General features: G+C 31.9%; 2 protein-coding genes across 3 annotated transcripts; both read right to left on the bottom strand.

The window, feature by feature from the left end:
• Positions 1-1,174: 1,174 nt before the first annotated feature.
• Positions 1,175-11,361, bottom strand: LOC123713530 (cytochrome P450 4C1-like). The gene is made up of 11 exons (XM_045667241.1): positions 11,283-11,361; positions 10,772-10,966; positions 6,107-6,213; positions 5,365-5,455; positions 4,959-5,144; positions 4,401-4,476; positions 3,607-3,904; positions 2,880-2,948; positions 2,290-2,458; positions 1,637-1,816; positions 1,175-1,434 (listed from the first exon to the last, which is right to left on the bottom strand). Exons 2-11 carry the CDS (start codon positions 10,962-10,964, stop codon positions 1,268-1,270), a joined length of 1,536 nt encoding a protein of 511 aa, XP_045523197.1. The 5' UTR covers positions 10,965-10,966; positions 11,283-11,361; the 3' UTR covers positions 1,175-1,267.
• Positions 11,362-13,993: 2,632 nt separating this feature from the next.
• On the bottom strand, positions 13,994-23,435 carry LOC123713531 (cytochrome P450 4g15-like). 2 transcript variants are annotated; one of them, XM_045667242.1, is made up of 11 exons: positions 23,358-23,435; positions 22,325-22,493; positions 21,954-22,060; positions 21,176-21,263; positions 20,630-20,812; positions 19,148-19,223; positions 18,603-18,858; positions 16,970-17,038; positions 15,656-15,824; positions 15,082-15,261; positions 13,994-14,169 (listed from the first exon to the last, which is right to left on the bottom strand). In XM_045667242.1, exons 2-11 carry the CDS (start codon positions 22,488-22,490, stop codon positions 14,003-14,005), a joined length of 1,461 nt encoding a protein of 486 aa, XP_045523198.1. In that variant the 5' UTR covers positions 22,491-22,493; positions 23,358-23,435; the 3' UTR covers positions 13,994-14,002. The 2 variants fall into 2 exon arrangements, with proteins under 2 accessions (XP_045523198.1, XP_045523199.1); XM_045667243.1 differs by lacking the exon at positions 20,630-20,812 and having other exon boundaries at positions 23,359-23,435.
• Positions 23,436-27,536: the final 4,101 nt, after the last annotated feature.

Raw genomic sequence — 27,536 nt, forward strand, 5'->3', positions numbered from 1 at the left:
TGTTTACTTTTGATGTCTTTGTTTATTTTTTCTCGCGTGTAGTTTCCCAACCTTTTACTTGAAACTGGCATAAAGTCAAAACTATTGTCATAATATAAAAAAAGGGAATGCGACACTTATTTAAATTGCTACTCAAGTTGACTGTAACGTAAGGGCGCGGAGCAAATGTTTTGTGATAATCGTGATTGTGAAAATTTTATATCGTATAGGTAACTTAATATTTACTTCAATACACCTAATAAACATGATATGTGGATATTATGAAAACGATACAGATGTAGATTTTTTCGAATTTTAAGTGATTACTCTGCGGAGGTTGAGCTGAAGGACCTCCCGTAGAACATTTTTTTGCAGCTGATGACCCCATCTAATACCTAGTTGCATTTGAGACACGACTTTTTGGCCACCGTGTATAGACTGATGATGATGATAATGAAAGACTAAGCTATCGTTTGAGTGAGTAACATGAATATATATTATTATTTTATACAATCTTTTACTTAAGGAGATTGTTTTTGAAGTCATGAAGTTTAAAGACTCTCACCTTATGATTGCACTCGGAATGCCATAGAAATTATTTGGGTTATTGTGTGCAGTTAAAATTTTAAATATCTTGCGCCATTACGATGGAACACCACCTACCATCTCCGGTTCGTGTGTCAAAGTCTAATTGTGACATAGTGTAATGGTGACAATTGTCACCCTTCTTTGACTGACACCGATTTAGCGCGAACAGGGATAATGAGACAAAAAGTTGCTGATAAAAAGTTAAATAGACCAGCAAGTGGCATAAAATTATTAACAGAAGAAGCTTTCTATAAATCGGTGCAGAGGATTACCGAAAATGTTGTGTACATGTAAAGAAAATTGAAAACAATTTCATCAAGCAAGATAAAAATATAATTGAAATGCTGGAAAAGCGACTTATAATTAAACACTTCTTTATCTTTTATGAAGAACAAGGTGGAGTTCTTGGAATCGTTTTCTAGTTCTGAATGAAGATTTACGTTATTTTTATGATTCAAATGATATATAATAAATTAGTACATAAAGTAATATACGATTGATTTATTTTTCATGTCATATTTTCCTATATTAAGAATCCGATGTATAATATTTTTCATACAAATAACTAATATACTTTATACTATACTAGACAAATAAAACTAAAACAGTATCAAGATCATTTAATCCAATTTCCCCAGTATTGCCCACAACAAATTTTTATATTCCTTTTTGCCATGAGATTCCGGTAGAACTATACTCGTCAAATTATATTTCTTGGAGTCAATATAACGGGATATCCATTAACAGAGAACACTGATATTTTTATTGCCAAATGCAAATCTTTATAGGAACGTCGTGAACTGAGTTTAAAGTTCTGAAGTATTCGTACTGCTATTGTCTTTATTAATTTCGTTCCAAAATATCTTCCTAAAAAATAAAAATAAACGGTGACTGAAATAATTTGAAAGGATTCATGTTAAATAATAGATAAAATAAAGCAGTAAACAAAAAAATCCGTAGTTAAATGCAAATTGATAAAACAATAAAGCTATAGAACAGTACAAGTCTAAATTTTACTTTGAATTTCTCGGTGAAAAATGTATTATTGTCATTATTTTGGAATAATCACCCAAGCAATCCATCGGCCCCAAACTGAATGGGATATAAGATAATAGATGTCTGTACTCTGTATTTTCTGCATTAAATCTATCTGGATCGAAATCATTTGGATTTTCCCAAAAACGTTCATCGCGTTGTATGTGATATATAGGAACTACCAGCGATGAACCGGCTGGAATAGTACAGCTTCCTGTAACATAAAGCCTTTTTTTAATAATACTCGTAGAAAATATTTATACCTTATAACATCCGGTAATTCTTTAGTGAGTGAAATTACAGTTCACAATGCGTAGCTTAGAGCGTAGCGTTTGGTTACAATCTTAAATGATTTCTAGTCTGAATTCGCGGTGTCACTCTTTCATTTACTGCCAAAACGATTTATTTACCAGGAGCTTAGCAGAGACAATATTACCAACGTCATGCGTGACGTTGTTTGGCGCCGTTTTTAGGTGGGGACAATTGATTTTGTTTCAAGCTCTAACGAAAACTTACAATCAATATATTTAAAAAAAGCCAGAAAGCATATCACGTAATTTAAGTGATTTTCATTCTTAAATAATCTTTGGTTAGTAATTAGAGCTAGTATGGTAGTAGGGAAGAACCTTAAATAACTTAACATTTATGGGGTTCCAAATTTAAATTAAATAATAAATAAACATTTACTTATCTGAATATCTTCTAAAACTGTCCTTTGAATCATCGCGCCAATCGGGAAAAGCCTCAATACTTCTTTATACACCATTTCCAGATAAGGCATTCTCTTAAAATCATCATCTGTTAGAAGTCTGTCTTTGTTACCGACAACTTTTTCTATCTCTGAATACAATTTTTCCTGCAAACACTTAATGATTTAACATTTTAAAGTGACAATCCGTTGTATGAAAGTAAATAAACTTTGTAAAATATAATTAAATTTTTTTTAATAAATTTATCTGCTGTTTTAAAAGTTTTAAATATTAATTGATTATGTATTTTGGAGTAACTTTGATGAACTTTACAATAGATGAAATAGAACTCAAATGTTCCTTTCAGTACGTATAATAATTTCATTTACTACTTAAACATATTTATATTTCTAACATCTCATTCTTTATAAATATCCGTGCGGTCAGTTTGAGGAAAGGCTTCCTTTATGTATAATATCTCCAATATAAAGATTCGACGCCTGCCCATGTTAAAAATCGAGCATAGTGTCAGTCAGTTGCAAATAATTTATAGTAAACACAAAGATATATTTTAAACTAAATTAGTACCTGATGGTGTGGATTGAATGCCATCATAAGTAATAAATAAGAGCAAATTTTTCCCGAAGCCTCCTGACTCTGCAAACTCATAAAATATAAATACAACAAAACACAATGTACGACAAAAATGGTGTGTAGTAGGTACCATCGAATCGCACTACAGTTAGTTAGCTTAATTTAAACATTATTAAAAGTAAAAGACACGACTGCGCCTTTCCTGGCATTGTATACAGTCGATATCACAGCAAGAAGTCAACGATGCATTATATAGACAACAATACAAATTAACCAAAGTCTTGGCTTGCTAAGTACGCCGTTTTGGGAATATTAACGTTATAAATCATGTGAGGTTACATAGAAACTCCATATACTTTGTTAAAAGATTATAGATGCGATGTACAAATAATTTGTCCATTCATTTTATAATTTATACGACTAATAACATTATACATAGGAGAAGTGTTGGCCTAGTAGCTTCAGCGTACGACTCTCATCCGTGAGGTCGTAGATTTTCATTCTATGTGCGCATTTAACATTAGCTTGAACGATGAAGGAAAACATCGTGAAGAAAACGGCTTGCCTTAGACCCAAAAAGTCGACGGCGTGCGTCAGGCACAGAAGGCTGATCACCTACTTGCCTGTTAGATTAACAAATGATCATGAAACAGATACAGAAATGGCCCAGACCTATAAAGGTTGTAGCGCCATTGATTTATTTTAATAACATTATACATACAGAAGTGAATAAAGTAAATATTTCCTGTGTTAACTCTTCAGTGGTCAGTTGTTCAGATAGTAAAAATCTATCCACAACACTCAAGTGAGATGTCTCCTCCTTATTTTCATCTGGGCTTTCCCACGAGTAATTTTTCATTCCACTTAATTTCGTTTTTCTGACATCGATTATATATTTCGCAAAATTAGGCATTAATTCTAGAAAATGTCTTTGGGTTTTATAAGACTCTGTTATCCAAAATACGGGATCGATTTGTAAATACCATTTTGTCATTCTATCGAATATTATTTCGTATAATCTAAAAAAAAGCAGTAATTACAATAAGAATTGGCTTTGAATTTAAGACTTGAAATATACCTTATAGATAATTTAATTTATTTGAAATAAATTGTGTTCATGATATGAAAAGAGACAGTGATTAATTTTAAACAGTGTAGTGCTAATCATTATTAACGGATTTCAGTTTATAGTATGTGGAGGAAGGATGGTGCTCTTTTTCCGACCTAAAGCGGTTTCGGCGGATAAGTTATATATATCCATAACAGCCGGAATAACTTTGTTAGCACGTTTTGCAGGGTAAGACGTCATGGCAGTGGTTCTAGGCATAAAATTTAGGTGTCGCAACAAGTATCCTCCCTTTTTTCAAGTTTATTTTTTTGTTAAATTTCGGTTTAATACCAAAAAATTGGTTCGTGGAAATCAAATCAAATTCATTAGAATACGTTTGAACGATCAACTGCCACGGCAGTATTTATTGTAAAATTTAACATGAAAATTGCTCTAAAAATAATTACTTTGGACTTATTTCAGTTATTTCCTGTAGATGTGGTATTCCTAATGACTCGTCTCTAGTCAAACCCATTATGGTCTCTGAAACATTAAAGTATCTTTAAACCGAACATTAAAATGTTTTTAATGCGAAATTTCTGGCATAATTTATATTATAATGACGATAGATCGTTTTCGCTGACTGATGGTTGTCAAGATTTTGCTAACGCCACAACTTGTAATAGTCCTTAAGCGACACGTTTTGCCATTCGGTAACATTTGCCAAAAACATAGACATTTAATTTATCGTGATTATTTATTAAATAGTATCTTTAAAACATTTATTTTTCTCTGTAATCTAAACAAATCAATAGAATACAGTAATAATTTTATTTTATACTTTTTAGTGCATTTGTGAGTCGGTTGCATTAAAAAAGGAATACATATTTTTATATTTCTATCGCACTTAAATGCTCTATTATATAACGGCCTGATTATACAGTTAAAACGATACAAATGCATTAAAATCTGGCCTTTGGCCCAGTGACTCGTGATGTGCAAATCATGATACATATAATACGTACGGCATACAGCCATTGTAGTACATTGTATGATGTACTTGTAGATGTTAATCTCCTTTGTTTCCGGTACTTTCTGTAGATTATCAATCAAATAATCAGTTTCCTTATTGAAAATACTCGAGTAGCAGTCGACGGAACGTTTTGCGTAGTTTGGTGTTACAATTTTTCGATGTTTTCGCCAAACGCTACCTAAAATATAAGTTTTTACGGAATATAAAATAAAGCAATGTGTATTTATATTTGATCGTATTGTGTTTAAAAAAAATAGTATTTTTTTTCTACGTTTATCATTGGTATTGAGTAAACAAAACAGTAAGTCCTGACAATTTTCTAGATTCAAAGATTTCAAAGTAGTCTTATGTCCTGTAGCATGTGGGATAAAGGATTTCTACTGTAATTTTTGATTTACCTGATCCACTAAGTATTCCACCTCCTAAAATATCTGCCATATATTTGTACTGAGGACCTTTCATGCTAGTCTTGGCGCTTGTTAGTAGCGTCTGAAGTAAAAAAACATAAGCAATTTGAAAACAAATTATGACTTTCACCAGTATAATATTCGAAAGAGAACTAATCTAAGCGTACGACCAATCAGGCTCCAGAAGATAAACCACTCCTTATATGGAAATTGTATTCATTTTTACAACAAAATCCCAAGCGAAATTAGAGAATTATCACTGAATAAATTCAAAGCTCTCATCAAAACTAAATTAATCAGTAAAGCTTTTTATAAATTTGACGAATATTTAAATGATCCTAATCCTTGGTATTGATTTGCTCCGGTTAAAACAATTTGTATGACTCAAAACTTAGCGATTAAAAAGTGTTTCTTGCCAGTTCTTCTTGCCCGATCTACGCCCTTGACTTGCGAACTGGTAGTAAATGTAAATTTACAATTAATTTAACATCTTTTCTGACGTTCATAAGTGTACATCTTTACCTACATAAATAAAGTTATTTTGAGTTTCAGTTTAAAATAATGTAAGTTAAAGTGTTCGCAAGTCAAAAACATACATTTAAAAATAATATAAAACTTGTGTGGTTGCCTAAACTTATATGTATATCTACGCTAATATACTATTTAAGTTAAATATATTAATATATTCATATTTTAATATTTTACAGCTTGTGAAAAATAATGTATAATGTACCTTCACATCATCTGGGTTACTGACTACTATATTTAAATCTGGACCTAACCAAAATCTCAAAACATCTCCGTACTCTTGTATGATGTCTTTAATGATTGTAGTTAAATCTGTAAACAAAGGGGACAAGTCATTTAGAATTTCAATAGCACATATAGGTACACATGAATTCTTGTTACAGTAAAAACCGTTTACGACGACATCGTTTAGAACAACATACCGGTTATATTGACCAAAATCAAAGGTCCCGGCTGAAATCTACTGTATTAGGTACTTAATGACAACTTCATCGGTTTTTACGACCATATATGAGTAGTCCCTTCGATGTCGATGTTTCACTGTATATATATTTTAGTTTATTTTAGACTAGCTGCCCCCGCGAACTTCGCTTCGCCTTAATATGATTTTTTTACCTACCTTTTTAGTAGCTACCAATCGACCATTTTACTATGCTACCCCATGGAGACTGTGCGATTTTCCGAAATAAAAACCTACTTGTACATCCTAAATAAAGCAATAACCTGTCCATCAAAATTCAAGGTGGGAATAAAATTTCCCTCTCGAATTTATTTTGCCCCAAACGAAGTCATATGAAATCTACGTACATTATTCAAAAAATGCGTAAACAATGTATGATTATATGATTAAACGCTTTTTATTGATTCCGGTGGTTCTTCAATATCAGATAGAATAACTTTTCCAGACGCGCAGCACATAAGTACCATTCGCTTCATCAGTCAGAATTATTATTATTATTTGACTTATTTATAACACCTATTTGAATGCATTGAATGATCGTAATCAATTTGAGGATCGTATCTAAATACCGATCTGTTTCTATGTGATAAAATTCTGTTACGCTAGTTGTTAGTGACTGTTGCCTTTGTCTCTGTGCCATAAGCCGTTGTCAGCGTTTAGCGCTAGATGCCCGTGCATGCACTTGTGACCTAACTCTATTGTCAGTAAGACTCTGCTACTTGAAAATATAATTTAGCCTATTATATTCATATAGGGGAATTGTATAACTTTTCAGTGTTACTTGTAATTTTATTTTTGTTGATTTGGTTATGAAACTTTTTTTAGGTTTGAACCAATGATCATGTGGCGGGCAGACATCTCCCAATTTACCCTCCACCTCAAGCAGTCGCCCCACCCCACAATAACCCATTTCCCCCTTGAAAAAAATATCTAACACTGCACAACTATGTCTATATCTTGATAGAATAACAGCAATTTATTGTTATTATAGTTTATATAAAATAATGTCTTATAAAATATTATTTTCCGGGTCAAAGGTTTAACGCGGTAATTATAAGCTGAAGTATTAGAGATGTAATATTAAAATGTATAAATAACTGAATAATTGTAATCATTCTTTAATTGGAATAAAATTGTTTTAAGAAAAACCCAATCTATTGACTTATAACTTACATGTTACGATTAATTGAGCTATTTTGTATTATTTGTACCTGCCAGTGTTGATAATTGTATAGTTTAACAATTCGACGCTTTTGGTTAATTACTATTATAATTCGCTTAAATGTATGGATTTGCAAATCTAATTTGATTTTCACCGTTAGAAGTTATCTTGTTGATTTTCCAAAAATAGTGTACAAAAATGTGATTCTCATTTAGGCTAACTGTTTTGATTTCGTTTAGTAAATTACAAATAAAAAGTCACCGCTAGAAGATTTCGTGTTGGTCGGATTTGGTCGAACACCACCCACCTAAGTTTCATACTTTTAAATGCTGTTGGGGTCGAGCTGCTGATAGAGAGACCTTCGGACTATCGACATTAGAATCTCCATTCCTAAGGGTCTGCTATACAGTTGCACCAAAGGATTCTCTCGGCTCTTAGGTCAACCCACCGAAATCCATTTTGCGCGGCTGTAGAGCACCAGGAGTAAAATGGAGTCAAATTTGTATTTCCCCTATCAATTTATTCCCCTTTGAAAAAAGAGCACACTACACTCCCCTAAATATCAAAAATCCACCCGTACAAGGTCGCCCGAGATCCAGGAAACCTTGGGATCAAACATGAGCGAGTGAGTTGGTGGTATTGTATGCATGGTGAATGTCGTGAAAGCGGATGATGCGAGCGTCTGTCTGGACCGTGAGCAAGAGATTCATAGTATGTGCTTACGCTTTCGAGAAAGGCGAAAGGCGCGAATATATAAATAAATAAAATAAGGTTTTTCAAATTTTGTTGATTCACAATAATGTTCGATTTTGTACTGCGTAAAATACTGATAAAAACAAAATATCGCTTTACCTATGTGTCCTGTCTATTGAATGCGACATTGGATAATGGAACTTATCATTAGTGTTCATTGAAGTTATATAATATTTTATGACTTTTCCTTAACGAAGTATGTATATTTAATCTATAATTCTCATAGCGGAAGGATGATTAATCCATATAATTACGACTGTTGTTGGCGATTGACTAGGTATTTGATACTCGTGCATGAATAATTTCTTTATTTTTAGGCTCAGGCTTATGTAAGCCGGGAGTTTATATAAAAATTATCGTATCTGTCAAACGTTGTCCTGTATTCATGTATTAAATACTAAAAAACTCATCTACTCGTAAATCTAAATTATTCTCGAATCCACTTATAAACATAAAAATCGGTCCAGGCGTTTAGGTGAGTTTAATTACAAACATGAGAACAGAATATTTATATATTATGTAAGTAGCTGTATTTCGAACTTAGTTCCCTCAATTAATGTCGTATTAAAGACACTACTATCACCGAATTACAATATTAAACAATAGAATGTGTAAATATTTTATACAAAATAAATTTCTGAACGCTCAACTAATGGTCATAAAAAAAATTGACAACCAATACATATGTCAATCCTTTTTCATTACATTAGGTAGATTTTTACTTTTACTGATTTTTATTTTATATATTCTATAAAAGAAGTTATCAGTAAGAGTTTTATATATTAAAATCGGACCTGATTATATGAAACAAATTTCTACAGGAACTTGTACTGACAACTAAGTGACAGCTTTTATTTCCATAAAAAAACAAAATACTTCTAACATTTTAAAGCGAATTGTATGGTATTAGAAAATTAAATTATTTATCTTTACTCTATTTTTATATCGCTTGCCCCGGGGAACAAGGTCATAAAAGCAAAACTGTTTTTTTCACGAAAAATTAAAGGTGATGCTATTGTTACTAGGATACTAAGTACATTACATTAACAACTACATATATTAAATGAAAGCATTTTACAAAATAATGTACATATTTTGTGTAAAGAGTTAAAAATAACTAATATACATTACAGTAATTTATCTATTAACGCGGTAGTATTATGACGTTGGTAAAACAGAAATATATTATTTCACTCTGTATTTGTTTTAAAAACTGTCGAATTATCTTTTATGATTACTTGGTAGATTTACACTTTTCACTAAACTATCTTTATGGTTTCGGGAAAGCAAAATTAGTTTAAAGAGTATTACTAACATAGAGCCCAAAATAATTTTCGTAGAATAAAGAAAAAAATTATAATAAAATAGATTGAAATCATTCTGAAAAAAATACAGTTATAGTACCTAGGTCACACAAGGGATTCATAAATGAGAAAACACTAAAACAGTCGTAAAAGTGCTTAACGACTTTGTTCCCCAGGAAAGCGATATTATATATGTTTCTATCAACATTTAAATGGTCTCTGAACTCCCCAAATATTTCAAGATTAACATAAGCTTAATCAGTCCAGCCATTCTCGAGGTTTAGTGCGACAAATCACAACAACAATAGATCTCATCGAATATAAGTGATTAGCATTCTGAAGGAACTACTGGCCTAACCGACGGTGTGAGGGTTTGGGTCTCAGGTTTGTGACTAAGAACCTACAACATGCTTATCAATCTCGTTAACACTAAATTAATTAAATTAGTGTGTATAGAAAATGAAGCAAAAAGTAGCCATACAACCAATAGAAGAGTTAGATTGGTAAAACGCTCTTTCATTTATTTCATTAACTATACCTACTGTTATACGTAGTACGTTCTGCATTGATGACGTAATGTTGTATTACATTTTTCAACACTATTTAGCTTTTATTACAAGCCATATTATTAACCATATTATTGTAAATCAAATACTTTTAAATCTGGAAGACATCGCTTAATAAAACCACCAGTTGCAAACCTCGATTGCTTTGTGTGTTTTTCTTGTATGAATTTTGTTTTATGATCAAACATGTCAAGAAATAGTTATAAAGAAATGCCTTTTTCTCAAAGGTCGGAAATCACTTCCCCTACGATCCTCACAGATCTCTCATTCTTCAATTATTCTCATGAGTCACGAGACGGTTAGTTATGACGGTTCCTTTAAACTACCCCAAGGATGCTATTACCGATCTTTTTTCTAGAAGATGGGCAAACGGGAAGAAGGATCTCTTGATTTTAAGTGATACCGCAGCTAGAAGACTAGATAGCACTGGCATGGATACCCAACTGCTAGAATGCTCACTCGAAACCTATTAAGAATTAGAACGCTCTTATCACGAAGGACACTAAGTCAAATTGGTTCGGGGATACTTTAGTGGGTTGCTGGTACCATAAAGTGTTGGTGAGCAGCAAAATGACTATTTATCTCAACATTGTTATTAACCAGATACATGCAAAGAAAGTATTACCTTCCGATCTACACATGAACTTCAAAGCATTACCAAACAGTGGGACCACGGGGGGACCTGGTATTTTAGTGGCCATCAATAGCAGTCTTCTGTTTTTGTACCTCCAACTGAACCAAATGGACAAACATAGAAACGTCATGGCTGCTATTAGACCATATGAGAACATTTTGATTGACTCAGGATTTTGAAACATATCTAAAAAACGGGATATTTCTCAATTAGTCAATAAAAATTATACCGCTTACATCCTACTTCATTACCGCAAGATGAGCAATATAGACAATATTAAAAAAAATACATCTCAATGTATGGTTATAGATTTATTAATAATTTCTATTGTAAGGATCTGTATTATTTTTTTAAAAACGCGGCAAATACCATCCAAAAGTACAATGTACAAGTTATTATTTTATTACAACAATATATTACTTCTGATCAAAGTGAGCGAATTATTTTCAACTTCTACTATTTAATAATACAAAACAAAAAATAATAGAAATGTAGGACTCACCTGTTGTTTTTCAAGTGAGCGACACAGCATAACACGTAAAGCATTGAGCTATGACTGTAGACATCGAGGTAAATATCTTTAAAAAATAGATACAAAGCAACTGAATATATTATTGTACTGATTGTCGTTATATAGAATACAAAATATACAAAGGTACGATACATATTTGTAAAACTTAAATATATACTTTAAATAAATACGTAAACTATACATAAGCCAGCTGATCTTTTGATGATAGGAAGAATTTGTATGTTTTCTTTATAATCGTAATCGTACTTTTCAATCTTAATAACACGCGATTTTTTAAATATATGAGCCCTAATAGCTAATACAGCTCGCGATCAGGCAAATCTGTCGCCGAGAATCTAAACAGCATGGAAGTGTCTATTCTTCCCATTTTTATTAATGTACCTTATTTACTTAACTAAGACGAGGCGGGGCCGCTCCGTCCCGAGAGACGAACACTCCAAAAAAACCTTCATGATATTCATTGGCACGTTGGAGTCCGTTGGTCGTCGGAACCCGCGTCACCCGTTGTCTCCATGCGGGACCATATCAGATAGCTCAACCCGGGATACCCTCAAGCCAGTCTCTAGCTCCATACCGAACCTGGCTCTTTTGAAGGTCGGACAGTTAACAAATAAATTATACAGCCACAAAGCGATGCATGTAAAGCCTTTATCTGTGTAGACGCATACTCCTTTCATCGATATACTTGTATCATTTATGATCTGTATTGTTATTTATCCTAATTAAAATATTTTTTCGTATGTTGCTACAACGAGTGGTATAGCGCAAGCTAAAGCGGCATGTCATTTTATGTAGGTAAATTAATTTTTTACAGGCGTTAATAACAATGATAAGGTTCTTACATAATCAAACGTAAAGATTCGCTTAGTTTTAGAAGAAAATAAGTGATAGTTGACCTTAAACTGACTCGACATGAACTCTAGATAGACACTTTCAGATTAGATAATACTACCAGGCCTACTAATTAAGGCAGCTACATCATGAACACATCCAGATCTCTATTTAGAAATCCAGCGAAATCAAAAAATATCAATTAATATACAATTCGTGAATGTAGAAGCGTTTGAAAGATTTATAAAAATCTAAGTGGGTGGGTAATAATTTGACACCAAGATTGGTATCGTTCCGAAATTGTTTTTACGTGTGAGTTTCGAGCCTTCACTGGACGTGTCTTGACTTTTTTTTAGTATTTCGTAGAACGCATGTCGTTAATAAAATAGATAAAAGCCTAATATGGTATTACGACCATTTTGTAATTTAGACACGTATTCTAACGCGAGGTTACAATAGGAAAATACATTCAAAGAAATATCAAGGTCTCAGAGCTGTGTAGTAAGTAAAGTTCCCGGTACCTGGTTAAAAGTGCAAAAATTGTTTCTATAAATTTTCTGCTACATGCGCGAACCTCATCCACAACATTTATTATAGATACCGAAAATATTGCTAAAATCGCTTTATCAAATAAAACAATCGGTTTAGAAAGCAACTATTTCCCAGTTAAGATAAATATAAGTTAAAATATATGTATAGAAGATAGCAGTCATTTGTTTTCAAAACAATTTCATTCAAAAGTCACCACTACGATTATAATTCTACGATAATTGGGCAAATTTATCAGTTGGGGTAAATATTATGACAATCAAAAACATAAGTTGTAAAAAAAACAAGCAAATTACTTTTACACAATACGAAGTCGGTTAATTCATTTAGTCCCTAGATAAGGGACCTTCTGTCTTAAGTTATTACGTAATTAGCTAACCTAACATCTTATGGTGTCCATATCACTATTAGAAATCTTTTATGTTTGAAATTAATTTGTTGCCTTCGGTATCGCATGGAAACACAATATATCTCACAAGTAATACATGTTAAATTCGATTGTTTAGTAATAATTTTTTCCTTAACTTATAGACTAAACATTAATTGTATTCTAAGTTTGAAGCTTCTGTCTGCTAGAAGTGCCTTAAAAATTGAGAAAAAATACTGTTCTTTGACTACTGGCTCGTGTTACTGTTAAATTAATGCTAATTTTATCCACCACAAAGTTATAGAGGGGCCGAAAACGGTCTAAACTGCTTCGAGAAAAGATGATGGTACGGCATTGCCACTTTTTTGCTCGACTTGGCATGCGCACTGCCGAGCCCCCAGATTCACAGCGTCTTATTTCCGGAGCTTAGGAAATTCTCTAAAAACGCCTGGATCAGCGCTTAAAATAAGCTTTACTGCCGGGCTACCACACCACAATGTGGCATTATACTATATATAATTAGAATGCAAACTGATATTATATTGACTAGGCAGTAAAATACATGGCGACAACAACAACATTATTACAACGCGAATATTACCTTAACAATGTGATTACAGTTTCAGTCACGAGAGCGTTGTGTATGTGAAGACATAAGTTATATACTGGCTTTAGGGTCCAACCCTGTGGTCGTTTGAATCACGGCTGTTTTGTGCTGGAATTTAATTTCTATATTATGTTCGCAATCAGCATTTGTTTCTATGGTGAAGGCCAACATCCTGAGTAAACATGTATTAGATACAGAAGGCCTTCTATATAAAATGACCGGCCTATAAAATATAAATGATCAAAGAAACAGATACAATCCTAGGCCAAGACCCATTTCAAAATTGGCGCCTAGGGATTACGAGTATTGTGTAATAAAACCCATATAATTTATGAATCATTTATTTATTCTTGGTCGTACACGTAAATTATATCCTTCAGCAAATTTTACTGATATAGCAACATGCAGGTCCAGATCTTCAAGCTTCCCCTCCGCAGTTACTTCGACATGTCTCAAAACTCGGATTACTATTGTTTTTATGAGCGTTGTTGCGTAGACTCGTCCTGAAAAGGTTTCTATTGTGTATTCAATACAGGATATACATTCGAGCACTTCCGGAAGCAATGTTCTAGAAAAACACTAAACAATCCGCAACTTCAACATATTCCAATTTATTCATTTGTTAACTGTTTGTCCATTTATACCCGTTCTCTTACTTAGACACATTTAGTATCTAGGTATATAGGTTAAGTATACGGTTTGTGTTAATAATGAACGGTCATGCCTTAAAAGTATTATCAAGTATGGGATAGGCATCATTACATATATCTTTAGAAATGATGTTTTAGAGAGTAAGTACGTTACGTTAATTTGTGTAAAAATCTAATCATATTATTTTATTGCCATATAAAATAGAATGATTGAAAATAGATAGAGCTATAAAGCCTGTGTTACATTTGTGTTGCAATTAAAATAATTGCAACTTTCGTTTGTTTCTGTTTACCCGATAAACATTTCATTACTTTTAGGGAAATTTAATAAGTGCGTAACGTATTCAGAGTAAATGGTTTCTATAGAATGTTCCTTCTATCCTGTTCCTGATTAAAATGTAGTTACTTAGCTGTTTTAACTTGCAAAAAATATCAGTGCTTTATTTTAAAATAGTTTAGCTGATTCTCTCTATTCTCAAAAGATTAAACGAATGTAAGATTGTCCTAAAATATATGTATCAAGCAAATTCATTGTTGTTCGTAAAATACTACTTAAATTATCTTCTAATAAGACGAAGTGATTGGAATTATTATATTACCTTAACAATGTGATTACAGTTTCAGTCACCAGAGCGTTGTGTATGTGAAGACATACACAACGCTCTGGTGACGTTATATACCATTAAAAACCTTACAAAGTGCTGAGACACATACAATGAATAATAATAATAAACAATATTACAAAAGAATACACAAAAAAATTACCTAGACAATCCATAGCGCCCAAACTAAAAGGTATAAAAGCATTTGGATTTCTATTTTTCTGGTTTTCGGGAAGAAATCGCTCCGGCTTTATCTTCAACGGTTCGTCCCAAAATCGGGAATCCCTGTGGACTTCGTGTATTGGAATAGCCACTACTGTACCAGATGGGAGAGTGAATTTACCTGCAAAATAAATGTTTATTTAAAGCAATGTAAAAATTTCTCTTCATGTTTCTTTATATACTAATAGTATATACCCTACACTATTCGTATGTCAGAAATGTTTAGGATTTTAGTTATATTTTTAGATATTAAATGGTTAGTGTTCTTGTGCACACTAGTTTTGTAAATACTTACGGTACCTGCAGTCTATTATTTATTGTTAATTTATTTGTATTTATCAATAAGGTTCTGTTACATATTGCAATGAGATGTTGCAAGATCTAGCCAAGATTTAGTTTCAATACTTCGCCTTATATAATTAGGAAATAAATAATTAAACAACTATATCCCTTAGGAATCGTATTCAGTACATGTAGTATCCAATTACGTTACAACAAGAAGAAAAAGAACTTACCATTATTAATAGTGACATCTTCCTCAACAGTTCTTTGAATCAGCGCTGCGATTGACAAGTAACGCAAAACCTCTTTATACACCATATCAAGATTTTCTAACCGTCTTATTTGGTCCTCCGAGACGGAATCATCGTCTATAACATGGACAATTTCCTCATAGACTTTTGACTAAAATATGTAAGAATTCTGTTACTTACTATTGTGATTTATATAAGACACAATATCAACTACTATATATAATTGAGTTTTATCAAAAGCACTATGAACCCTGGCGAACCACACCACACCACATCAAACCACATATAAATTTAATATAAGAATATACCTACTTTACTCAGTAATAGATAAACTCCTATCATATATAGAGCTTTTCTATTGCTTCAACTATGACTTTAAAACACCTATTTTTATAATTAATACGAAATTTTTAGCCTGGCCAGCACTAATAGTATAAATCTCATACACAATTGTAATCTACAGTCAGAAGGTAGGAGATTATTAATAATTTTAAATCTAGCCGAATAGGATAGAAAAAATAGTAACTCTATCCTCTTAAGTCGTAAGTGTTTTATATCCATAAATCGACTATGTATTTGTGAAAGCTGATCAACAGAAAACTTAATAAAGGGGTTGTAACTTAATGACCTTCATTCTACGTATTTGAGCGTCGTTCGCACAATAAGTTCGTGTCCCTATTCTAACACGTCTATTGCTGATAGAGATTACACATTTATTTTCCTTATTTATTATAATGAAGGGTTTTTGAGATGTGTTGAGATTGTGATGGCTGCAATTTCTTAAAAACGTTTTATAAAACAAATAGTTGATTACTTAAAAGAGTGAGGAAGAGTTTAATTTTTCTCGTTCGTTCTACGGCCTTGTTTTAACAATTGGCAGTATATGTTAGATTAGAAGATTCATTTTTTTATTATTTTCTTGTTGACGTTCAAAAGTGTAAGTTCATAGTATTACCTATAAGAATAAGTGTTATTTTGATTTAATAATAACAATGAATGTTTGCACCCAAGAAGATGGAGCAAGATTGAAAAAAAATGTTAACGTTTGATTAATATTTTTGTTAAAGGTCTTGCTATATAATGTTTTAATCATAAGATCAAACGATAATTAGGCATTTTTTTTATATTTAGATAATTAATGCGTCTTAACGTTAATGTTAAAAGTAAGACCTAATTTCATTATAGTAAAGTTTTGTCCTTTAGTAGTTTTTTCCAGACTGTCAATGATTTTCCTCTATTCTTGCTTTCAATTATTTTAAATGATGTTTGTAATTCTATAGAACGGACAAATCTTACCTGCCACTCCGGTAAATGAGCTAAAAATAGCAATACACCAGATGCAATTTTCGCTGATGCTTCTTGACTCTAAAAAGTAAAAATTAAAATTACAGAAAAATAATTTTTTTCAACTAAAAAGTTAAATGAAAAAAGTAGACTTTCAGCTATTTAAATTTTTGTAGTGCACTAGAGGTTAAAATAGTACCATATTATTATGTCAATTATCCAGTTACAAAACCGGCTTATAATATAATTAATTCAAAACACGAATATTTTTGTAAGCGCTATATTTCACGTTATTACATTAAAAAAAATGTGCTTATTTTTCATTTCATATAATATTATCACTGGCCTCTCATAAGAAATACGCAATATAATATAGTTTAACTACGTGGAAGAAAATACATTTTTAATACATAATTATATAGCTTAGTGTTATTTCCTAAGAGCAAGGAAGCATTCTTAAAACTGCCAAGGCACAAATTATTATGTCAAACATGTATTTACAATTATACTTACCGCCTCTGTTATCGTTGATTGTTTAATATACTTCATTTGTTTCTACCAAGATTGGTTCGAGTCCCGTTAATAATTAGATACATACATAACGTAGATGTAAAAGCAAGTATAGGATGAATATTTGTAATATTGAATAACATAAATATTATTTTATTTATTGTATTGGTCCAAGCACGGGTTTTTGATTTATTATTTGATTACTTAGCAACATCGTAATTTAGTAAAATCTTTCAGACCAAACTACACGTTCGGTTATGTGAGTACTTTAAGAACAAACTTTACAAACGTTTCTTAAATTCGTATCGACTTCTTGGCACAAACTTTAGTGGTTCGCTTAGAATACGTCAATACTATAATCTGTTTTTGGAAACTCGAAACTCTTTTTTATATAATTAACTATAAATATTAATATTAAACTGCCTATTCGTGCTTCTGTTTAGATTAATACGCTGCTTCTAATACTATAGCTATTTTATTTTAAGACAATTTAAATACTTCAATTGCCTTTGGTATTAACTAATATTAAGGCTTCAGATAATATGTAAACATTATAGTATCACTTTCAATCGTATGCTATCAAGTATTATATACTAAATCGTACTCTATATATTCGAAAGCATACGTCATTAATGATTATAGTTGTTCCAAGCATTCTATAGGTTCATTGGAAAACACTACAGATCAAAGTCTTAATGTTTCAATAGTGTCCTATATAATAGAAGTCCAAAATCTGTTACTATTTTGGCGCCCCAAAGCAATCGAACTGTCAGCTGTCACAACATAAACAATAGCGTGATTTTGTCTTTTACTACAGAAACTTTAAAACGAAAACCTCTTAAGCTGTTTATGAGGTTTTCCTTTTTAAGTTTGTGTTTAGTTTAATCATAAATTTACGTTTTATATTTTTTCTGTTTTCCTTTTCTTGCTAGTTGAATTTTTTATGTAATGCAATTTTTAAACGTCATATTTTTTTTGTGTTTTTTTCATGAATGCATGTTTTTAGAACTATAATAAATAAATATTTAGAAACCCATACTTGACCTAATAATTTTCATACACAAGTCCCTAAATCCTCTGTGATGTATATTAATATTGTAAAGTTCATAGTAATGATAATAGTTAACTAACTTACCGTAGTAAATAAAGCGAATGACTCCAGCTTAATCTCATTTTCTGATAAACCATTTAATATAAATCTGTCGACAACGCCCATACCATAATTTTCCTCTTTACCTATTGATTTTCTACGTTTTTGAATTATATCGGTAATCAATGCATCGACAATTCTTTGGTAATACAGCTGTTTTCTATAATTTCCACTTAACCAATATATAAAAGGTATTTGGAGCCACCAGCGAGTCATTTTTGTAAAAATAAGTGAGTACATGCTGGAAATATAATTTTTATTTAAATAAAAAACTGTATCTCAATTGGTCAGCGCTAGAAAGGCGCTTTCTAGAACGTCAATCATATTTAAATAATTTTTTAAGAGCTATCAAACCAATTTTTTATATGAAGTCTGACATATTTGACAGCGCTCAAGACGAGATAGTGAATTTCGATACGATTTAGAATATTAACTACAAGTTATCCCTTTTTTCTTGAGTTGTGGTGTTGTTCAGATGTGATTATTACATTTTAAAATAATATTTAACAAAATTGATATAATTAACTTACTTTTGCGTCTCATGTATAACTTCGTCTAGATGTTTTAGTTTCGCGATATCTTCCTTTGATAATCCCATCAGTGTACCTTTAAGACATAAAGTACTATATCCGTAAATAATGTTTTGTCGTATTTATGTATTATCCGAGAAGAGTAATAAAGACAAAATATTTACTATATATTTAAGGAATTTAAATTAGCTGATTTACGCCCAATTAACATTACTTGAACGGATATAAACATGAATTTATTTATATACTTAACAATGTATCCGTTATGAAAATTTTATTTTGAAATTAAATTATTCAAATTGAAAATTCCTATTAAGATCTGCAAGAACATTGCGGGGTTCGTCCTTACGACTTTTGGGTAGAGAATCGTACGTGAATTACGTTGAATACTGATATATATGTAAATAAAGTAAATATATATGTCCTCGTGTGAAATATGATAGAAATTAAAGAATTTAGGTGTGTTAGACTTAATGCTAAAGTTGAATTCTGTATGAATTACCCGCAACCTTGTGAATTTTTTGTATATGTCGCAGCCAACTAGTTTAATTAGCCGTTCAATTAACAGCCTAGCATTTTAACTCAACGGCGCCGTTTAACTAACGGCCTGAAAGATATAAAGCCGTAGCGTTTGTTACAACATTTAATAAACTGGATGGCTAATTAGGCCATTCGTACGATACAGGTGCATGCAGAGGCGATGAGAATTTGGAGAAACTGATCGTTGTTGGTAACACAGAAGGTAAAAGATCACGTGGCCGTACACCAACCAGATAGACCGATCAAGTACAAGACTCATCGTCCTCAAAACTGTACACTATCATAAGAGAGGCGCTGGACAGAAACCGATGGAAGCAGATAGTACGCTCTAGATGCTTCGTTGCTGACCACGACGCTTAGACATGAGCTGCCGATTAAAGAGAGAGAGACGATACAGTCATTATTTGGCATAAATAAAAAAGATGAAACATATGACATAAAATATATTTCTTTGGAAATTAAATTGCCTAAGTTAAATTCACATTATTATTGTCACTTCACTCTTGCATTGTACTTGTTGTTATTCATGAAACTTTGGAAAACACAATGACAGTTAGAGTTTCGTTTCAAGTTTGAGAGTGACAGATAGTGAATTTAAATTAACAGTCATCAGGCTAGGCAAGTAATGAAACGTCATCGATCCAATTCATTTGCCTAGCTGTTTTATAAAACGGCTGGTTATCATTCAGGCCACTAGTTAAACGGCTAGGCTGTTAATTGAACGGCTAATTAAGCTAGTTGGCAGCGACATATATACGTCAATTTGTTTTTTGTTTCATGTGTGTCCTTATTTTGTGGTTCAATTAAAAAAAAATAAAAAAACGAATCGTATTTTGAGATGCGGAAGTCATAATCAGTGTTACTAAGATATTATCTTAAAAATCACAGTGTACAAGAAACTAGTATATTTTAAGTTATTTATTATGAAATTATCATACTTACGACACACAGATCGCGTAGTACATTGTAATACATCATAATAAACGTTGAAAATATTATTATCTCGAGTTTTTAAGACATTTGTGAGAGCCTCAGCCTCCTCAATAAAAACTTCATTAAATGTCTCTATTGATTTTTTGTTATACGACGGATTTGCGATTTTTCTATAAACGCGCCATTTGGGTCCTAAAAGAATTTAGAAAATTTATAGGAACAGGTATAACAGCTACTCAATAGATTGTTTATTTTTAAAATTTTCTTATAAACTAATGATTATCTGTATCTTTCGGCACCTTTAGTTTAACGAATTACAATTCAGAAATTCTGCCAGAGTTAATTAATTCGGAGTCACGACTCAGAGTCGATTCTAAGCGCGAACTGACTCCCTTAGCTCAAAAACGTTTTAATTTGGACATTTAGGTCCGCTTTTATATTTTCTTTTTAAATTCATTATTGACATATTATATTCATTTTAATAATGTTTATATTATCGAGCGTGGATGTGAATGTGTAATTTTCAATAATAGAAAAAAAATCTATATATATCACCTCCAGTTAAAATTCCTTTTCCAATAAATGGCGTCATGTAATCATATGCTGGACCTTTTTGGTTCATTTTGTTACTCGTCAGTAGGCACTGGAAAAAAGTCACAGTAAATTGGTGTCGATAATATGAAGTTTAAAGAACACGAAAGGCGGGAATGGTAACACAACACGTAATCGGAAATTAATGTTAATTGTTGAAGCATTTTTTATGGTTCGCATGGGTCCGATCTCTTTGAGAAGTGTCGTAAGTTATCGTAAGCGATAGGATGAAAGGCACGAAAACCCGAGGCCGTTTCTCAACTCGTTGGACTAAGTCAGTTAAAGTCGTTACAGACTTGCTGAAGACAGGGAGGAATGGAGGAAGCTATATACAATCACAAAATTCAGTAATGAAGACGCGACTTAAGGAGAAGACCTGGTTTTATTATCTGCATATTGTAACCGGCATTTAGTCCGAGATTTTATGGTACTAGATAATTTAAAAATAAACTGCTGCAACGGTGCTCCAACCTTGGTCTTAATTTTGTCTTTGATTTCTCTATCTGTTGTCTACGATATTGTCCTACACCAATGTTGATGACAATTGTCTATGTCACAGACAGCAGGTTACTACAGGTTAATACAGCTTTTCTGTCAGAGTAATTCAGTTCAGTCCGATTATAGTCAACTGTAGTACGGATCGGGTTGTCAACCCGCAAAAAGCGCAGAACGAATTCCAGTAAAATTTAAAACAAAAAATACCTTTGATTTTATATGTATTAAATTTGTAATTTTATATTACCCTTATATCATTTGGATCCTTAATGACTATTACAAGGTCCGGTCCAAGCCAGAACCTGATGTAGTCACCGTACTTTTCTAGTAATGTTGCTATTTTCTTTAATTGTTCTGAAAGTTGTTACAGAAGTTAATAATACCCAAATTTTAAATTTATCCTAAGTAGATTCGTTATTGCAGCATTTAAAATAAATTTAGAGGACACGAACGATTTCCTCCACTACATTCGCTACTTTTTATGCTTCGGTTCGTTTTAATGTGATTGGTCAAGACCGCTAGGTCAATCACAGATACGCGAAACAACAAAACACAATCAAGCGACCAATTAATTGTATTCATAGATTCTTCCTTTTCATTCTTCGTTAGAAGACCTACCTTCAGGCTTCGTCATAAACATTAAAGCATTTCCCAATATTGGCAAAGCCGTGGGACCTGGAAGTTGCGCTGCCAACATTAACATGCGCTTGTTCCGACATCTCCATAGCAACCAATACACAATTATTAGCACTACAGATAAAATACTCCCATTTAATAAGTCCATATTCTGTAATAAAGAACAAATTAAAACGTTACTGCGTTATAATTACATAATTGTAATTGGTGTTTATTGTATAAAATTATAACATATTATAAATTTACATAAGTGAAGCGATTGATTTTCTTTTAATTAATTAAATGATATAAACTATTTTGCACATAACTTTTCAAATTGTAGGCACTGGGGTATTCATTGTTTATTATCCTTGTCTTTATTATGAATATAAAACTATACATTTCAAAGTATTTATATCGTAGAAATATAGATGTCTTCAACATAAGTAATTAAAACTGACGAGTCGTGAAACAAATCCAATTATAAATTTCAAGTTCTATTTGTTTTCGCGAAACAATTTATCGTGTATATCTTAGTAAATCAGGGCGAAGACATTATAACAACAAAAATCTCAAAACATATTTAAAATATTACGAATTATGATTATATTTTTTATATGATTATATATTTCTAATAGTTTTAAAGCCATTTTACGTCTTTTTTCTTATAATATTAGTGAAAAGTTTTCTACAACTACTTTAATATTACCCTAACTCTCATATTTCAATTAATTTTAATGGTAGGAATAACAACCGTATGTGATTGGTTGGTAAATTTTTTTCAGTAGTCATCGTTTTTACTAAAGTAATTTTTTAAATTAGAATAAAAGAAAATGAAATGTTTAATAATTTTAACATTTTATAAGAAACTGGTACGTCACACTGAAAAGTACTTTTTCTGTTTTATTATATTTAAAACATTATACTGATGGACGAAATAAATATTTAAAATGCATTGATAATTGCGCTGTTATTCAATAATTTTGAGATATACCTTGTTTTTAATAAAATATACGTAGTAAAAATATATACTTAACTATTGAGTTGTTATGTTCACTTTTACACAGAAAATTCAAAAATCTAAACGACGTAACTTCGCGTGTGTTCAATGCGAGGTAAAATCATTCACTTAATGTGAACGCTTTGAGTATAGTAGGCAAACGTATGGCGTACTGTTCAAAGCTATAGTATAATTTCCTTATGAAATACCAAAGTAAAAGATAGAACATATATCTGACTTGACCGCGTACAATGATATCAATTTTACATTTTCCTAAAGAAACTAATTTTATTTTTATATTTCAAATATGTGCAAAGTTAAGAAATATCCTATGTATTGTCTCATAAATTGAGATTGATCCTACTAAAGCGTGACGTTTTTCAGAAGAAAATCTAATTTTTGTATTTTCCATACATAAAATTTAATCACTTGATATATTTTATAATGTACACGGTTATTCTTGAATCAAGAAAAAATATTCCATAGGACACTCTGCTACCACATCACTAAAACTGGTAAAAAATACAAATAAATAAAATAATAATAACTATTTAATATTTTATTCATTAAATGAAAGGAGGGCGACTGGCGGTCTTATCGCTTTCGAGCGATCTCTTCCAAGCAACACTGTGAGAAAAAATGTATTAAATTAGATAAGGTGGCAAGAAGTGCAAAAATACACATTACATATTAAGACAAAACGAAACAAACTAAACTTAAAAAGGATACATGAAAAATAAAACGTAAAAAGTGTACGTAAATCACGATAAGTTAAGATCAGTCTTACGTCAGTCAGTAGTTAGTACGAAAGTAGTGAAGTAATTCTTTTAAGTATATTAAAATAATATAGATAGGTACTAATTTTATATGCAGATTAAGGAGGCAAAAGAATTACCCACCACCGCATTCAGCGTGGATATTAGCTGGCGGCTGTGCTGTTTCATAGATCTTGTTTATGTTTAGGACAGAAATGAGGGAAGAGTCGTTTACGTATACACTTTATTGGGTTGAATATTACGACGATCCATTTATTTATTCCCTAGCTTTCGTAGGCCCGTCATTGTCTAATCCCGACTATTATATTAAGACCAAGTGTCGACCGACAACTTTACGTTACACTTAAAACGAATTCTTAACTTAGGCCCAACATTGATATTTTTAATAAATAAAGAAACATTACCTTGTACATAATATTTTTGGTTCCATCTCGTTTTAATATTCGATCAATGTTAAGGCCGACTTTTTCAAGCAGTTTGTATCGTTAATTTTTTATGCATAGTTTTGTTAAGTGAATATTCAATTAAATTTTTTTTCAGAAGTAGGTGCTGAAATGGAGAAACGAACTAATATAGTTTCAACCCAATCATTTCGTAAAAAACATATTACTAAATAATCTGGGTTTGTATTTTTCTAATTATGATTAGTCCCACTAACACATAAATAAATAAATAATTAAAATATGTTTATTCATTTTAAGTTCAATTTCATTACAATGTGTAAGATTTGGGAACCCTTTTAAGTAAAAAATATACCAGTGTCAGGGTTTCCAGCTCTTTCATAACAAACTTAGTTATACATTCCTTAAAATATTTAATTTATATATAATTTAGTTACATCTTCTAGTAACTTTTTTTTCTTTTTTTTGTTATTGATTTTTAACTGTTATCAACACACTGGAGTGCATAAGTGAGTGTGTGAGTGCAAATGTGTGAGTGAGTGATTGAGTGAGCGAGTGAGTCAGTGAGTGAATGAATAAAGTCTGTACTACATACTAGGCCTCAGAAGAAGCTCCAACTCTGCGTAGGGTATGTTCACGAGCCAGTCCTTTAGTCGTATTTTTAGATTGTAGACGGTAAGCGGGTAGATGTTAAGCAGCCTATTTAATTTATTATAGATGTAGTCTGCTTGCATATTGCGTCTCGCAAAGTCAGTCCTTAGTTTTCTCTTTATTGAGAGACAAAAGGTTAAAATCAAGCCACTTAGCAATAGTTGTCAGTCCAACTTCCGCTGATATTTTTACCTCTGCCCAGTTAAGCCCTGTGAAAAGTACAGCCGTATCATCCGCATAGGAAAATATTTGCCCGTGATCAAGTTTTAGATTGCTTAATGCATTAATATATATTAAAAATAATGTTGGACCTAATATGCTTCCTTGCGGAACCCCATAGGTGATTTCCAATTCATCACTTACGTAATCTCCCACTTTCACTCTCTGTGTTCGCCTTGAAAGGTAATCACAAAATAGCTTTAAGGGTGTATCTCTAATGCCTATATGCTCCATTTTATGTAAAAGTGAGGAGATACAGACTGTATCGAAGGCCTTTCTTAAATCTAGAAATGCACCATTTCTTTCCCTTATCTAGGTTTGATACTATTAGAGACGTTAATTGAGATATGGCATCTTCAGTTGATTTTCCTTGCCTGAATCCATATTGTGCGCTTGATAGAATATTAAATTTATTAAGGTAGTTTAGTAATCTAATATTTAGTAGTTTTTCTAAGACCTTAGAGATGGCTGGAAGAATGGAAATTGGCCTGTAGTTATTGACTTTGTCTTTATCGCCTGATCTAAGTACCGGTACAATAATAGCTTGCTTAAGTTTTGTCGGAAATATCCCTTTTTGAAAACATAGGTTGACCAGATGACATAAACAAGGTAGTAAAAGACTCTAGCGAGTTTTAGAAATCGTGTGGGAATATTATCCCACCCCGGTGCGCTATCTGATTTTAGGTTTTTGATTATGTGACCAACCTCTAGATGGTCGGTACTAAATAGAACAAACGAATGAAAGCTGGATATAGGGGCTAGTGCTGATGTGGAGGAGTGTGACGAGCTTTGTTGAATTTCCTGAGCCAGTAGAGGGCCAAGATTTGTGAAATAATTATTAACTTCATTTACAGACTCTATTACTTCTGTAGGCGTAGCCTTAAGATTTAATAGTTCATACATACGTAATTTATTACAGCTTGCCCCATTTGTATTTAAATTCAACACTCCCATATGCTTTGTGAACATGCTTAATGGGGATTTACCCGAGCGTCATAGATACCTATTGAGTTGCGAAGAAAAAAATGTTTAAGTATACCTTTTCATCGGTGGCTATAGGTTTTTCAAAAATGTAAAAAAGTATGACCTACGTATTTTTAATTATGTAAGAACATATGTTTTATCCCATTGTTTGTATGATGTATATGCCGCCCAATATTGGGTATATTGGGGGAGATATAGAAAATGAGTAAAAAAAGTAATCAAGCGCGTCAGATTTTCTGAGGGAGTGAAAAGCAAAGCTCTCGGCAATTATAAGAATGTGCAAAAAAAAAGCGCCATTATATAATACTTAAGCCCGTAAGCATTAAGATATACAATTATATTCCATCCTCAGATTGCGTATCAAGAAATCATTATAATATTTTACGATTTTTTATACGAATAACGTGTTTTTAATTATTGAAGAAAATATATACCTGATTCTGGAGTTTCCGCAAGAATGTCAGGTGTTATGACTTCATCTTCATAAGCTTTCGGCAATTGATAACCATTAATGTCATTTCAAACGTTCCATCGATAGTCCGTTGGTTAGTATTTTTTGCATATTGGGCATTACTCCATAAGCATGCAATAAATCCTGTCCGTAAAACTAGCTGTAGTAATTCCGATTGACAATGTGGCAAGTTGTACGCATCATAATTCCGGATACTCAAGGTTATGATAATGTCATCTCAAGAGAGGGGATAAAAAGTAATAAATAAAGCAAAGGGGAGAGAGGAATAGAAACGCGGAGAGAATAATATAGGCATCACGCAACTGCACGCATTTAACTTTATGGACGAATTTTTGTTACCTCGGCTTGTGGAAATCGTCAGATTATATATTTTTTCGTCATCCTTGAATTATCTTATTCAAAATAAAATAACGCCACGCTCCAGAATGTCAAGATGACTTTTTTACAACTTTGCAAGCCTGCCTTCTTTACGTCACTTTAAGCCGGTCACGTACACGCTTCAGAATTTCCGAAAAGTAAATAAATTTTTTTTATTAATCCTAAGTAAAGTCCGAAATCCCCTCTTGGGCTTGGTCCGAAATCCCCTATTATTAGCATACATGATATACATCATATCATACATGATAAAAAATAGCTCAATATATTATTTTCTTTCGATATAAATATCAATGAAGTATAGAAGAATATCAGAGTCGTGCACTCTAGCCTTTAT

Source organism: Pieris brassicae, chromosome 8 (genome assembly GCF_905147105.1).
Source record: "Pieris brassicae chromosome 8, ilPieBrab1.1, whole genome shotgun sequence".
Taxonomy (NCBI): domain Eukaryota; kingdom Metazoa; phylum Arthropoda; class Insecta; order Lepidoptera; family Pieridae; genus Pieris; species Pieris brassicae.